The sequence below is a fragment of the Anoplopoma fimbria genome, chromosome 3 (assembly GCF_027596085.1).
Source record: "Anoplopoma fimbria isolate UVic2021 breed Golden Eagle Sablefish chromosome 3, Afim_UVic_2022, whole genome shotgun sequence".
In the NCBI taxonomy this organism is placed as follows: Eukaryota; Metazoa; Chordata; class Actinopteri; order Perciformes; family Anoplopomatidae; genus Anoplopoma; species Anoplopoma fimbria.
This window is the reverse complement of record NC_072451.1, coordinates 25,654,036-25,667,970: the sequence shown is the minus strand read 5'-3', so window position 1 is coordinate 25,667,970 and position 13,935 is coordinate 25,654,036. Positions and strand designations below refer to the sequence as shown.

General features: G+C 36.0%; 1 protein-coding gene across 1 annotated transcript in view; it reads right to left on the bottom strand.

Moving 5' to 3' along the window:
• The window catches only part of LOC129089384 (dynein axonemal heavy chain 8-like), a 33,787-nt gene extending 20,592 nt beyond the window's left edge, over positions 1–13,195 (bottom strand). Inside the window, 31 exon segments of the mRNA XM_054596802.1 lie at positions 1,450–1,512; positions 1,606–1,719; positions 1,819–1,923; positions 2,531–2,766; positions 3,231–3,357; positions 3,480–3,652; positions 4,184–4,307; positions 4,443–4,563; positions 4,613–4,719; positions 4,812–4,918; positions 5,064–5,202; positions 5,842–5,961; positions 6,128–6,244; positions 6,629–6,709; positions 6,787–6,974; positions 7,071–7,206; positions 7,298–7,417; positions 7,538–7,637; positions 7,745–7,821; positions 7,953–8,147; positions 8,234–8,380; positions 8,461–8,562; positions 8,654–8,761; positions 9,535–9,648; positions 9,999–10,175; positions 10,504–10,667; positions 10,910–11,096; positions 11,938–12,089; positions 12,238–12,322; positions 12,881–13,015; positions 13,154–13,195. Of these exon segments, the coding sequence (XP_054452777.1) occupies positions 1,450–1,512; positions 1,606–1,719; positions 1,819–1,923; positions 2,531–2,766; positions 3,231–3,357; positions 3,480–3,652; positions 4,184–4,307; positions 4,443–4,563; positions 4,613–4,719; positions 4,812–4,918; positions 5,064–5,202; positions 5,842–5,961; positions 6,128–6,244; positions 6,629–6,709; positions 6,787–6,974; positions 7,071–7,206; positions 7,298–7,417; positions 7,538–7,637; positions 7,745–7,821; positions 7,953–8,147; positions 8,234–8,380; positions 8,461–8,562; positions 8,654–8,761; positions 9,535–9,648; positions 9,999–10,175; positions 10,504–10,667; positions 10,910–11,096; positions 11,938–12,089; positions 12,238–12,322; positions 12,881–13,015; positions 13,154–13,195 (3,963 nt within the window).
• Between the last annotated feature and the right edge of the window lie 740 nt (positions 13,196–13,935).

Here is a 13,935-nt window from a genome sequence, read left to right as displayed (position 1 = left end):
TATCTGGGAAAAGCAGCTGATGCTGATATAGTTTGCATTTTATTTAGCAGAATAAGATCTTAAAATAAACATTAAAATACAATTAAAACCTGTAAGACAAAAATGAAAAAAGAAATTCACCATGATCTCAAACGTGTGTTGATATGAATAAATTACTGTTTATAAACAAATTCATATGCATTTTAATCCCCTGCTCACTTATCACCTCTGATACTTTAGCATTGAAGTCCTTGGTTAGGGGTCTTATGAGCTGATACACTGCATATTCATAAAGATCATCGACAACACTTTATCCACTATATCAGACAAGCTAAGTTATATATACTCTTTAAAAGATAAGATAAGATAATCCTTTATTAGTCCCGCAGCGGGGAAATTCACAGGATTACAGCAGCATAGAGTATAGTGCAAAACAAGAGACATAGTAAAAGAAAAACAAGATCAAATAAAATGAAATAAAAAAACAAGTATTATAAATAAGCAATAAAAAACAGTAAAAAAAAAATCCACAATAACTGAAATATTATATGTAAAGACAGAAAAACTATTATAGCTATAAATTGTACAGTGTATTTTATCGCACATGTGTCATGTGGTCTGCTGGGAGCAGAGTTGGTTGTGCAACCTGACAGCAGCAGGAAGGAAGGACCTGCGGTACCTCTCCTTCACACACCGGGGGTGAAGCAGACGGTGGCTGAAGGAGCTGTACAGAGCTGCCAGGGTGTCCTGCATGGGGTGGGAGAGGTTGTCCATCAGGGATGACAGTTTAGCAATCATCCTCCTGTCTCCCACCACCTCCACCGTATCCAGTGGACACCCCAGCACACTGCTGGCCTTCCTGACAAGTTTGTTGAGTCTCTTCTTGTCAGCTGTCGAAATGCTGCTGCTCCAGCAGACCACTGCATAAAAAATGGCTGATGCCACCACAGAGGCTCCCTGCACTCCAAAGGACCTCAGTCTCCTCAGCAGATACAGTCTGCTCTGACCCTTTTTGTAAAGTGCATTTGTATGATTAGTCCAGTCCAGTTTATTGTTCAAGTGAACACCCAGGTACTAATAAGATTTCACAATCTCAATGTCCTTTCCCTGGATGTTCACTGTGACTGCACTTGGATGTGGGGTACAGTACGTAGCTGGTAGACAGAGTAAGTAAGTAGTTTTTGGTACAAAATACTCTGATATCTGTAGACCCTATTGGGTAGTTTCTCTATCTAACTTTGTTGAATTCGACTTTTTTTTCCATTTTTACATCCAAGTGACTTGGTCTAAAACAATAAAGTCTGTTTTGAAGTGGAGGATCTTGAGACTTGAGATAGTTCCCAGATTTTACAATTTAAATTAATTGTTACCTCAAATTGAAATGTTTTAAGTCTTTTCTATTTGTTTATATGCTTTTCATGCATCATTGACCAGTATATAGAATGGTATAAAATCATTCGACAGTGTTACCTGACATTTCTGGAGTCTGCGGCTGGCTTCTTGGGGAGCTATTCCATGAGCCATGGGGCCTTCCTAAAAACAGGAACATGTGAACTGATTCATTTGAATCAACAGATAAAAAAACTACTAACAATGATGAGACTTAAAGATTCACAGATTACTTACTGAATCATATTGTTTCAAAAAAGTGCTAACATCATTTTGGTAAGTTTCAACACACTCCAGAAGGTTTTGTTTGAACTTGGGCTGCTTACGAACAAGCTCATCTTGCACTGATCTCTGGGAAAGTCAGGAATTAAAAAACAAAACCACAGCTGAAAAAGAAACACATTTTAAAATATCAAAGCAAAAAAGTATGAAAAGAGTGTTGATAGTTACAGCTTTAGACTGAAGCTTTGTGAAGAAACTTCTCAGATTGTGCACCCCCTCTGCTTCTCTTTTGGTCACCTCTCCTTCATATCTAGTTAAAATTTCATAAGCTTCCTGTAAAATATAACATCAGCATATGATGGTTATTTGACAGCTTCATGAATCACAGCAAGGCTAACTTATAAAGATAAAATATTGTATGACTTAAAATAGACATTGACAGTGAATATCTTTTCTATGAATTGTATGTCGACACAAATATAATTTTTTAGAAAAAAAAACAATCTCCACAAATAGTCTCTGATACCTTTCACTTATAATGCCCCATAGATCATGCAAAGCCAAACAATTCCTAATTTCCTTGTGTATTTCTTATCTTACAGAGTGCCAAATCCCATTTGTTCTTGTCATTATCTTTCTTTCTTTACTAACACAAGTTTTCACCAAGTTTTGCCCGTTTTCCAAGCCTGGAAACATCACAAAAGTTATCAGAAACTGCTGTGTGGAGTTTTGGTGTCTGGTAAGTCTTAGAGCTAATAGATCTTTTACCTGACTTCCTGGATCATAATTCATCCTCTCACCAGTACATGTCGCCCTACGCCCTAAATAATGCTGCCCCTTTTTTTGAGCAGCTCTATTTATGCTCTGCACCAGGTCATATAAGCATTGCAGTAAGAACTAGACTTTAGCTAGAGTATATCCTTGATTGTGTTTTTTGTACCTCAATGGAAATCAATGTCATATCAGTTTCTATTTCAGCGTCCCGAAGTTTAGACAGGGCCCCCATGGCACGACGCACATCTTCCAGATTAGTCACAGGATGTGATAGTTTTCCAAGATATCTGTTAGTATGTATGCTGGTTTCAATCATTTTCTTCCTGTACTTCTCCTTCAGGTATTTGCACAACAGCTTCTTCCAGGCTTTGGTCTCAACTGTCAAGGACTTCTTTAATGGCTCTGTATACAGGAAACACAATTTAAAGCGCATAGTTTGCATTCCTCCCCTCTAACACAAACCAGGCACAACCTACAAGTGATGGGATAACCAACTAAAACATTTTGCTATCAAATCAAATGTTTCCTATAACAAAGAGGATGTTGCTTCTTGGGTCAGAGGTTTACTTGTTGGTATTGTTTTTGTCTGTGGCGGAGATAGCTATGTTGGTCTGTTGGTCCACCACTTTCGTTTAGATAGAAATATCTTGACAAAATAATTGAATGGGTAGCCCTGCAATTTAGTATGAACCTTTTGGTTCCCAAAAGCTCAATTTTGTCATTTTTCCCCCTCCTAGTGCAACCACTAGATAATAATATTGAGTGACATTTCTAATTATTGGAGTGGATGACATTTTGCAGTGACAACTATGTTCCTTCTAACTGCAATAGTGGGAAAAGTCCAGAACACATTACGATTACCTTACCTGTTGACAATTCAGTGAACCCCAAAACAATGATGGCTTTGACAGCATCAATTTCTTGTTGAATTGAGTCGTAGTGCTGGATTTCAGATTTGATCTGGATCAAGGATGGATTGCTGTCCTTGAATTCCTTTAAAACATTATGATACACATGATAGTATTATGAGCATAATGGTATTATTATAGGAAAACATACAGTATATTTTCTGTCAAAGGTGAAAACAAGAATGTTATGTTCTCAGAAAAATAAACCTTGACTTTGAGGTTCCTGTCTTTGTCCCAAATCCCACTGAATTGATTGAACTGATTCAGAACAGCAGAGGCTTGTGCTCTTTGGGAGCTGATTGCTGTTTTCAGAATGATCGCAACCTTTTTGATGTCTTTGTGTTCAGCGACTCTGTGATAGAAATTATCTTTTTCTCCGCCTGTGAGATTATCACAAACAGGGAGACACACAACAATAGGTGAATAATAGGATTAATAAAACAATCATGTCCACACATCAACAATATTAATTTTATTAAGGAATACCGTGACGAAATATGTTCGTCAAGAAACGCCAGCAATGTCATTAAACACTGATGTGACATTATCAAACATAAAATATCTTTGATGAAAAACATATAAACACGCAAATCGTGCTGCTTTATCGCCCTCAGTCCATCTCTGTCCATCTTTATCTCAGTCAGAAAACGTATTATTCACTGAACTGTCAGATTAAAAAAAAAAAAAAAGATTACATTTTACATTTGAACTATTCATTAAACAAAGAAATCTACAAATTAATAATGTTTTTCCGTTAAACTAACTTCATATACTTTGGCTTAAATTTGAGAGGATGATCTTTGCTTAAGATCAACATATTCATAATATTTTTTAATTAAACAGTATGTCATTTCTGTCCAGTTGTCTTTCAGTTTTTTTTTCTGTCTATGCGCATGCTAATAACGGTTTACCTTTGTTCTTTGCGCCATCGGGACTGTAGTCCTGCTGCCATGCAATTCCCTTACTGATTTCCAACACCAAGTCAATTAGTCGATTTATGGCTTGTTGAATCTCATCTACAGTAGGAATCATTACCTGATGACAACAAATATCAGACAGAGAACAGCATTTTCTGGTTAACAACATTGGCAAGGGATTCTAGATTATGTCACTCGTAAAAGAGAAGTAGTATGAGGTGGAATCAGTCACCAATGAGTAGTAGAAACTCACCACGTTGGGTATAACCAGCTGGACTTCGCACTTTATTAGTGAGACCATCTTAGTCTCAGACATTGACTTCTGGTAAGTACTAAAATAAAAAAGTTGATCTGTAAGGGATCATTTAGTATTTCTTAGATATTGGCCTTTTTTTACGTACTGAATAACACAGATATTCTTACCTAGTGCCACAAATTCTCCTTTTCAGGGTCTCCAGAGATAGCTTTGTTGTTTTGACCAGTGCCTCTAATACCCTTGCACTGAAGTATTCATAAAGCTTCTTAAACTCCTGAAATTAAGATTTTTAATTGGAAGCATTAACATATTTGTTGATATACTGTATATGAGAGCAATGTTAAAAAAATGAAATGTGAAAAATACCTTTTCAAATCTGATTGCTGTATCTTTGTCTGGACCTTCTGAACTCATCCCCTCATCCTCTTTAGGGAGCTTCTGGCTCTCTCCTGAGAAAGTCACACTCCTCCGTCCTAAAAATGTTCAAATGGAGAAGTAAAAAATATACATATACACACATATATATTTAAATTTTAGCTACAGTATGACTGTTAGTTAAAAACAGTTGTATATCATATCCACTTGTGTGCAACACTTAAAACTGTGAGTTAAGAGCACCTGAAACAGGTTCCTCTGCAGTCTTCTTGGTGCCTTTTGATTCATAAATGGCCCTGAACACGTTACCCAGCTCCTTCACTGCTTCCTTAACATGACTACATTTGGAGTCCAATGTCTTTGCCCACTCCTTACATTTGTCCTAAAAAAGGATATAACGAGAGGATTGGGGAACCAGACATATTTCATCACTTCTATGAAAAAGCCCTTTAAAAAACAACAAATCCTTCCTTTTACGCCACTTGGGGGCAGCAGAACAACTTTGATATTTCATCACTTTCTAAAATGATATGGCTAACTTGATAGCAAACTGTTGCCTATTTACACATACAGTAGTTACAGAGCGCCATTGTCATTAATTTACACTAGTGTTTCACAGGGGAGTTGATACAGACCAAAAACTCTCCTGTTTTTGGTCTGTATTAAGTTCTGAGGTAAATATCTGAATTTTGTATTGCTAAATGCTCCACTTTGTACACAAGCTAGTAGCTAGCTGTGTCTACATACTGTCCAGTTGGCTTTTAGATTTTTTTTTACAGCTAAAAACAGCTGCCTGCTGTGGTAGTGATTGTAAAGCAAAACAGTAGAGTTGAACATCAGAACATCTTTGAGTTGTGGACAGAACAAGGCATTTGAGGAAGTCATCTTGGGAAACACTGATCGTCATTCTTCACCATTTTCTGACATTTCATGGACCAAACAACTAATCGATCAATAGAGAAGATGATCGAGAGTTTAACTGAATATGAACATAATCATGAGTAAGAGCCCTGGTACATACCTCATTGAGGTTAATCAATTGCTGCACTGAAGACCCATGATTTTCAGGGAGCTCAATCAGCACAGTCTCTGAGATGTCTGTAAGGATATCACCAATGTGTATCTTACAGATATCCTGCACCTGAAAATAAATAAAAAGTGAAAAATGTATAGGTGTGTTTGTAATTATATATACAAACACAAATTGCATTATAGTTTTTTACATCGCAAATCCAAAAGAGCAATATCCACATCAGAAACGGCAAGATAGTTAGCATTTTGCTCAATAATTATAATCAGTAACATACCTTCTTTACAATATGTTGGAGCTCAAACAAAGCAGCATCAACATTTTGGAAGAACTTGTCCAGGAGGAAGGATGACCAGGTGAGCAGCACTGCCCCATGTCGTAGCACAGATTCCACCTTTTAATTTACCAAAAACATAAGAGCAAAATAGAAACAAAAAGAAGCTCTGGAAGCACTGCTAAATTAAGCAATAGTAACGCCTTAGGACACAAAAGCCATAGCAATAAAATTGTGACAAAGCTAGTTCCACACCTAGTATTCACACTTCCTGTAGCAAGCTTCATATTCGCTGATTTATTCCTTTTCCAACAGAAAGTGCAAGTGTTTTTGTTTGTTAAGAAACTAAATGTTTGTTTACACTGACATGTTGCGCATATCATGAGTTGATTCATATGTTTAGATTCATGAAAACATGATATGAGCTACATTTCATCAATTTGATATTTTATGACATAAATGAATGTTCTAATTTCAAATCTACTGTGTTTACAAACTGCTTACATTTTTTATCTTTGAAGCCATCAGGCTGGTGAAGTCCTCTGGAATGCTCTCACAAGTAGAGTCATAATCTGCCAAAATGGTCTACAAAAACATATAAGGCACAGAAGTCATTTTATATTAAGGTAACAATCCATCAGTGAAAAGGTGTCAGGATTTACCTGTAGACGAAGGTGGTTGGTATTTAATTCGCTTTCCATCTTGACCAGACGCAAAGCCTGCTTTGGAATCTCCAGACCCATCTTCAACAGACACTTAGCCTCCCGAATGACCTCAGTGACTTTAGGATCAAAGTTGACAACGAATTTACCAGTCCTTGGGTGACGAACCAGCAGTGTAATACTCAAAACTGTTAAGAAGCAGAATTGGAGAAAAAGCATTTGAAATTCATATTACTATGTGCATCTAGGGTATAAACATATTAAGTCAGAGCTAGAGAACCAACCATAGTCAAGTTTTGACACTTCAACCATCCATGCTCTGTGGTAAACAGACTCAAACTCTACGAACGCAGCTGCAGTTTCGGTGTACATTTTGACCACAACTTGTCCCTCAGAGCTGCACAGGATGTCAGAGTTTTTCTGTAAATGAAACAGATACATTCAACGTTGGACATTTCAGTACAATAATAAAGTACGTTAAGTTGTTTTGGTAGGAGAAATGTAGCCTTACTTTAATGTATGTGATGGGTTCCTCTATTTTCTTGTAGAGCTGCCTGACCCAACCAATTCTTCCAGCCACAGGAGGCATGTTTCTAGCTAATGGAGGGTCGTCTCTCTGTTTGTCATAGAGCTGCAAAGAAAATGTACAGAAGCAGATCAGCTCATTTAATCAAAAACGTCAAAGTTCATATTTGACAATACATTTTGTAATATATTTATTAATATCGATTTAAACATGAAAATGTGATACCTTTTTCACAAACTCTACTTCTGAGGCATAATGCTGAAGAATAAGACTCATAAGGTCGGAAATTTCTGTTTCAAGACAGGGTATATTCAGCCTCTGAAAACTGCAAAAAGGAAGTAATGAGACCTGTGTTCATTTTTTTTTATTATATTGCAATATCATCCACATCTTAAATAATTAGAGGAAAATCTTATACTATATTATACTGACCGCTGTATTAGGACCAGAGATTGCTGAGACGAGATGATGTTTGAGAAACATGAACTCATAAAGGCCCGCAGCTGTTTCTGTAGACAAGGATAGCCAAAATGTTAATATGACCGTCTGCATTGGAAACAAAGCTTGATTTATAAAGATATGGGGACAGAATAGAAGCTACCTATATCACAGATTATGAACAGAAGTAAACTATACATACCTCAATGTGGCCGATTTGAGTCATAAACTTGTTAAAATCTGTTTCAAATTCTGTCCTTGGAGCCAACATATCATACTGCATCCTTTTCATGTTCATGGAAACAGTGTGGAATTGTCTGGCCAGAGTCTCAATGCCCTCAATATTTGATTTTTCAAGAGGTTTGAACTTCTTGAACACTGCAATTATTTGTGTGATCTACAATAGATACTGCATATTGTTACTTGGCAAGGCCTTATGGTAAAACTGCAATTCACATTTATACATGTAGTGTGGGACTGCACCTTTTCAAGTTGCTTGCAGAAGCCCTCAAACTTGCAAAAAATCTGCATCTCTGAAACCTCAAAGGACTTCTTTCCAGGGTTTTCCATTAATTTTTTCTTTGTCTTCTGGAAGCAAGACTGATATTCCTGGTATAAGAAGATACAGTCCTGCCAAAGATAAAGATGAACGAATATGAAAACAGTTACATGCTGATGTCAATATGCGTTTTAATAAGTGTCATCATCACCTGCATTTTCTTGACAACATCTTCAGCATCTTGGTCCCATATTAGACATCTGCCATTGTCAGTAATATATGATCTGCATGCTGTAACCATCTGATTCGTGACCTGGATTTTTTTTTCAGGGACTCAATTAAATTGGTTCCTTAGATTTTCTGAACAACTTATATTTTTCTGAGACTGAATACAGTACACTTACTTTTATGAACAGTGCAGATATCTTTTCACTGGTGTTGTAGTATAGTGAAACACTGTAAATCGTTCGAATAGCATTGATGACGTTCTGCACGCTTGTCATCATGGTGACCTGGAATCAAACAACCATGCTATTATTAACCTTCTAATGAACAATTACTTTACAAAATGTAACAAACTTGAATTAATATATGATGTTCTTAAAGTTCCATCTTGCAAAATGTTACATATTACCAATACATTTCTTTACTCTTAGTAATGTGGAGGGGTCATTAGTAATGCCTATCCTACAAATGGGATACTCCCTAATATTCTAATAGGATGCAAAACATAGAATTATTTGGTAACATATTAGTTTCAAGAACTTATATAGTGGTTACTGTCAATAACTTGTTTAGTCAGACTAGTTATATCCTCTCTGAAAAAAAATGGTGTATTTTTTTAAATGTGTATTCTTACAGTTGCTGTGTCTTTCATTATAACCTGATATCCACTAGAGGTCACTGTATCTCAAATTTAACCTACACCCTCTGCACACATGGGCTGTATCACAATACAGGTAAATGGTGTACGTGCACTCATTTATGTTTTATATAGCTTTATGTTATTGTTTCAGTCTACTATATAGGGATTTACTAATCTTGACTGTAGAATGTAAACATCCCTTTAAAATGACACACATTTTTATTTCTAAAATTTGATAGAAAATGCAATTAAAACTGGGCCCTCAAAAACATATTTTTTAGCAAACGTTTACCTTAATTATATTCCTACATATTAGTATACAATTATGTATTGTGGAGATTATCATGAAATACTGACAAATATAACCTTTCCTTAGACATTACTCGCTATTCATCATGTGAAATTATTGACTAGACATACCGGGTCACTGTTGTAAAGAGGTTGACAGACTTTCTCCAATGTGTTAAGGAATTTCACATTGTCTTTTGCCTCATTGGCACGATCTGTTATCCTGGCATCCAGCTCCCGCCACTTCTATATGGGTACATGGTTGAAAAAGTTAAATTTTGAACGAAATCCTTAAAAAACCCAATGGTAACAAATTTGGAAAATAAAATTGCATTTCTCATCCACCCGGAACGATCATCTACACACTGTGGACATTGTTGTTTTGATAATTACTATAGCTAATGCAACTATAACATTCTACCATATAATTTGCATAGACATTTGTCTTGGGATTTTACACAGCATCAATTAGTCATATTGTGTTTTTACACACATTAACCCATAGTCAGATCAGATCCACCAAGAACCTTGTAAAAATGCTGTGTAACTTAATTTGGGTATTACTTTGTTTAAGTTTAAAACTCAAGCCTCCTTACCTTCATAATCTTGGAATGGCTGATATGGAGCACCATTACCACTGCCTTACACTCTGAGCCTTTGATGTGATTGATGATGGAGTTGAACCTTAAAGACATTTTTTTCCAGTGTTCCAACTCACTCAGTGGCCCTGCAGAATCAACCCCTTTCCTTAACTGATCATTTTCTATCAGGACCTGATGATTACGGACACAGAAAATGGTTACAATTTCTCTTTACAGGGCATTAACTCAATCAACTTATCTACAATAAGATTCATTTAGGAAGTGATATGCTTTGTATCTTTAAGATTGATTTACAATGGAAAATGTTCCATGTCCAACATTATTAACAGTTGACATTTATATTTTGGACCAACTGCATATACCATCAACATGCTCTTAATGACATTGTATTGTTTTGAGTCTTAGTTCTTATCGTTGATACTGGGAGAAACCGTCTTTCTGTTCACATAAATTTGACCGTCTGTTAGTGTCATAACAATAAAATCTTAATTTTACCAACCTGCTCAATTTGCTTATACCATTGCATCAGAATTTCTTCCAGTCGATGCACCATGTCAAAATTAGCAGCTGCAATTTTCATATCATCAAGGGAGGCCAACGTAGAGAAGTCAATATCTCTGACTGTACTCAGATGAACAATACTCTCATTGCTCATCTGGATGTCTGGGGTACAAAAAACAAAACTAAGTACAAGATCATCAATTTTACTTAAATACTACCATTTGATTACAACAATATCATTTGTTAACAGATAATGCAACAATTGTCAATTTCAAGGCAATAAAGTCTGACTTGCCAAACAAAATGGTTGATGTATGGTACTGCTTTAATGTCTTCTAAACATCAATATTCAAAGAAAAATCGAAAAGAATGTAACTGACAACTTTAATGAAATAATGACTTACCATCTAAGGCGCTAAGACAACGTTTTATGGTGTACTTGAAATTCTTTTTAATTTTTTCTCCATGTCTAGACTTATCTAAGACACCCCAGTTTTGAGCTGCATCAAGAGCTGGTAGCACAAAGTTGAAGGCATTCCTTGTTCCTTTCAGGAGGCCATCTCTGGCATCGATCTTCGAAAAGAAGATCTCCTACAAAGCATCAAAGACAATATCATCCATCACGTCCCCCAAAAATCTAACTTAGTACTTGTTACATGGTCTTCAGCAGTAATCATCAACCTTACTAATGCAAGGTGTTTTCAATGAAATAGTTGCCAGTGTTTCAATATGAATACAGGCAATGCTGATTATCTTCATCCGACTGGTTGAAGGAGTGCTAATGAGTAAAAACTGTATCGTTAAATAGTATTAAAAACTGTAGCCTCCTCAGACATGATAGCATCAACTTCAGCAATCTTACAAGTACTCCAGCAACATGATGCATTTAAAAGGCCTTAACTCAGTTGTCAAGGGACTGCCGGATTTGTCAGTCCCTTGATGATATGTATCCTTTAATAAAGCCCCAATACTCCCAAGATTTGAAAGATTTTTATGTAGATGCATATTTATGATTAACACGTTTTCTATTATGAAGTATAATAAAGAGTTGTTCAGCCTTGGCGGATTTATGTTCTCTCAGGTAGCCTTATGTTTTAACACAAAAAAAAGTATTATCTAACGGCTTTACAACAGACATTCATGTTTAACTGTTACATATTACTATTGTAGCACACAGAGATCAATTATCATTAGCTTATCCACTAAAAAGGAGAGGTGCGCTCGACTTATGTAATAATCACTAAATAATGAATCAGTATCTTTTACTTGCAAGCAGCAAGCTCCTTTGGCACATAAATAAAAATTCTGTGATGCCACTTCAATTTGGCTATTAAATACAATAATTTAATGTTATAATGTCTCCATCACACAAAACAATAGACGTATTACAATTACTCAGACACACTACTATACACCTTCATGACTGTCTTACCTCATGTATGCTTTCTAAATTCACAGGAATGTCCACTCTACTCCGTCTGAAAGTGCAGCAAATGCCTGTAAGGCATTTCTGAGACAGATCGGCTATAAACAGCCTCAATATTTTTTCCCCTTTCGTAGTCCCACGATATGTGCGTCCACACTCTGAAATCATATTAAATACAAATTGTTTTTACTGAGATGAAAAACAGTAATGGACCTGTAAAATTGATACAGATTTTGTGTACTTAAGTTTAAATATTCACCAGTAGGGGGACAAATACAATCAATAAGGTAATGCAATTACGCCTACCTATTCCTGGGATTTCAGCCTCTTGATACACAAAGGAAATGGTTTGACAACCTCCTTTGGCGAAGAAATTATCAAAAGCACACAGCTATTGAGCAAGAAAATAAACAGTGAACAGTGAAAATGTTACAGTGGTTACTTTTCTTTTATTGTTACTTATTCAGTCTCACTTTCAAACCCTCACCATAGTTGGGGTTGTCGGATCAGGGAAAAGAATAACAAGATGTTTTTTTAGGAGGTTTTTTTTGTGTGTTTAAATGAAGTGTGTTTTCCGAAGATCAGGGAGAAAAAAATACTGTTGTCTGATTGAAGTCGGTTGGCTTTGAGGAGAGTGTATTAAATGAATGTTTTATAAATTAACAAATTATAATAATTGTCCAAACCTCTGTTGATTTGATCAATAAATTATTCACTTCAATGACGTCACATAGCATGGAAATAGAAAAGGGGCGATAACTAATGTCCACCAGGGTGCTGATCAGGGTTGGAGCTGATAAATACCTGAGACCGCCGCAGATTCATTTGTACAAGGAATGAATGCCGATTGTATCCTTTCCCACTGAACAAAAGGCCAGGTTAGTGGGTTTTTTGTCCAGCGGGAAAGGGGCTTTATAGGATACTCATGGGATCTCATGGGAAAACTCACAGATGTAGAATCTAAAATAAATTCCTCTACTGCTGTTGGCTCCAAGTACAGACTGGCAGCCAGGAGGTGAATCATGTACTTGTGTCCGGCGTTGAGGAGCATCTTTCGCTCTTCTCTTGCCTGCTTGTATTTGGCCTGAGGAAGAAAAGGGTTGTAAACAACAGTAATTATAATTGCACAAATAAAACCACTGTACCACATTTAATAACTTAAAAGGATTTGTTTACTTATGTTCTAAACCAATGATCCAATAAAAGTGTTAAATGAATTTACCTGACAACCATGCTTGCTTGCCTTTAGATCGTGTGCATCCATCTTGAAGAACTCCGGCAATATCAACTCCTTTGCTGTTGAAAAACTCAGTTATTCTCTCTAGATTACATTTATTTAAAAATTAATTTATCTAGTCATTCACTAGTGCTGGAGCCTCATCATAGACTAGTTGGTTCATGATGAAGCCACAAAGAGGTCTTAAAATAGTGTATTTTTTTGTTTTTCACCAAAATTGGTTTAAGGTATTTTTTTCATCAAGCTTACAATTATGATGTTGGAAGGATTAACTAACATTTAGAGGGTTAACAGTTACCTTTTATGAACGGTCAAGTTTCCCTGGCGTAATATGAATTACATGTTTGTTTGCTGTTTGTATGTGTCTGTCTTTTATATGTTTGAACAAATGTCTCAATAAAGTTATTGAAAAGCAAAAAAAAAGAAGCAAAAAAAAAAGCAGGGTCAAGTTAACGCTTCCTAACATACGTCATAGCCTGGTGACGTAGGAGCTAACGGTCATGTGACGTGTCCGTTGTAGTGAAGGTTCTAAAGAAAACGTCGGTTGCTCTCAGCTCATTAACATGAAAGACAACATTCAATATGAATTACATGTTTGTTTGTGTTTTATATGTTTGAACAAATGTCTCAATAAAGTTATTGAAAAAAACCATGTATATCGTTAACTAACGTTCATTAGATTAACATGAGTATATTTTAAATTACCTCCTTTTTAACTTTGCTAACATTATTATAAAATATTTACTACCCTTACCAAAACTCAGTTC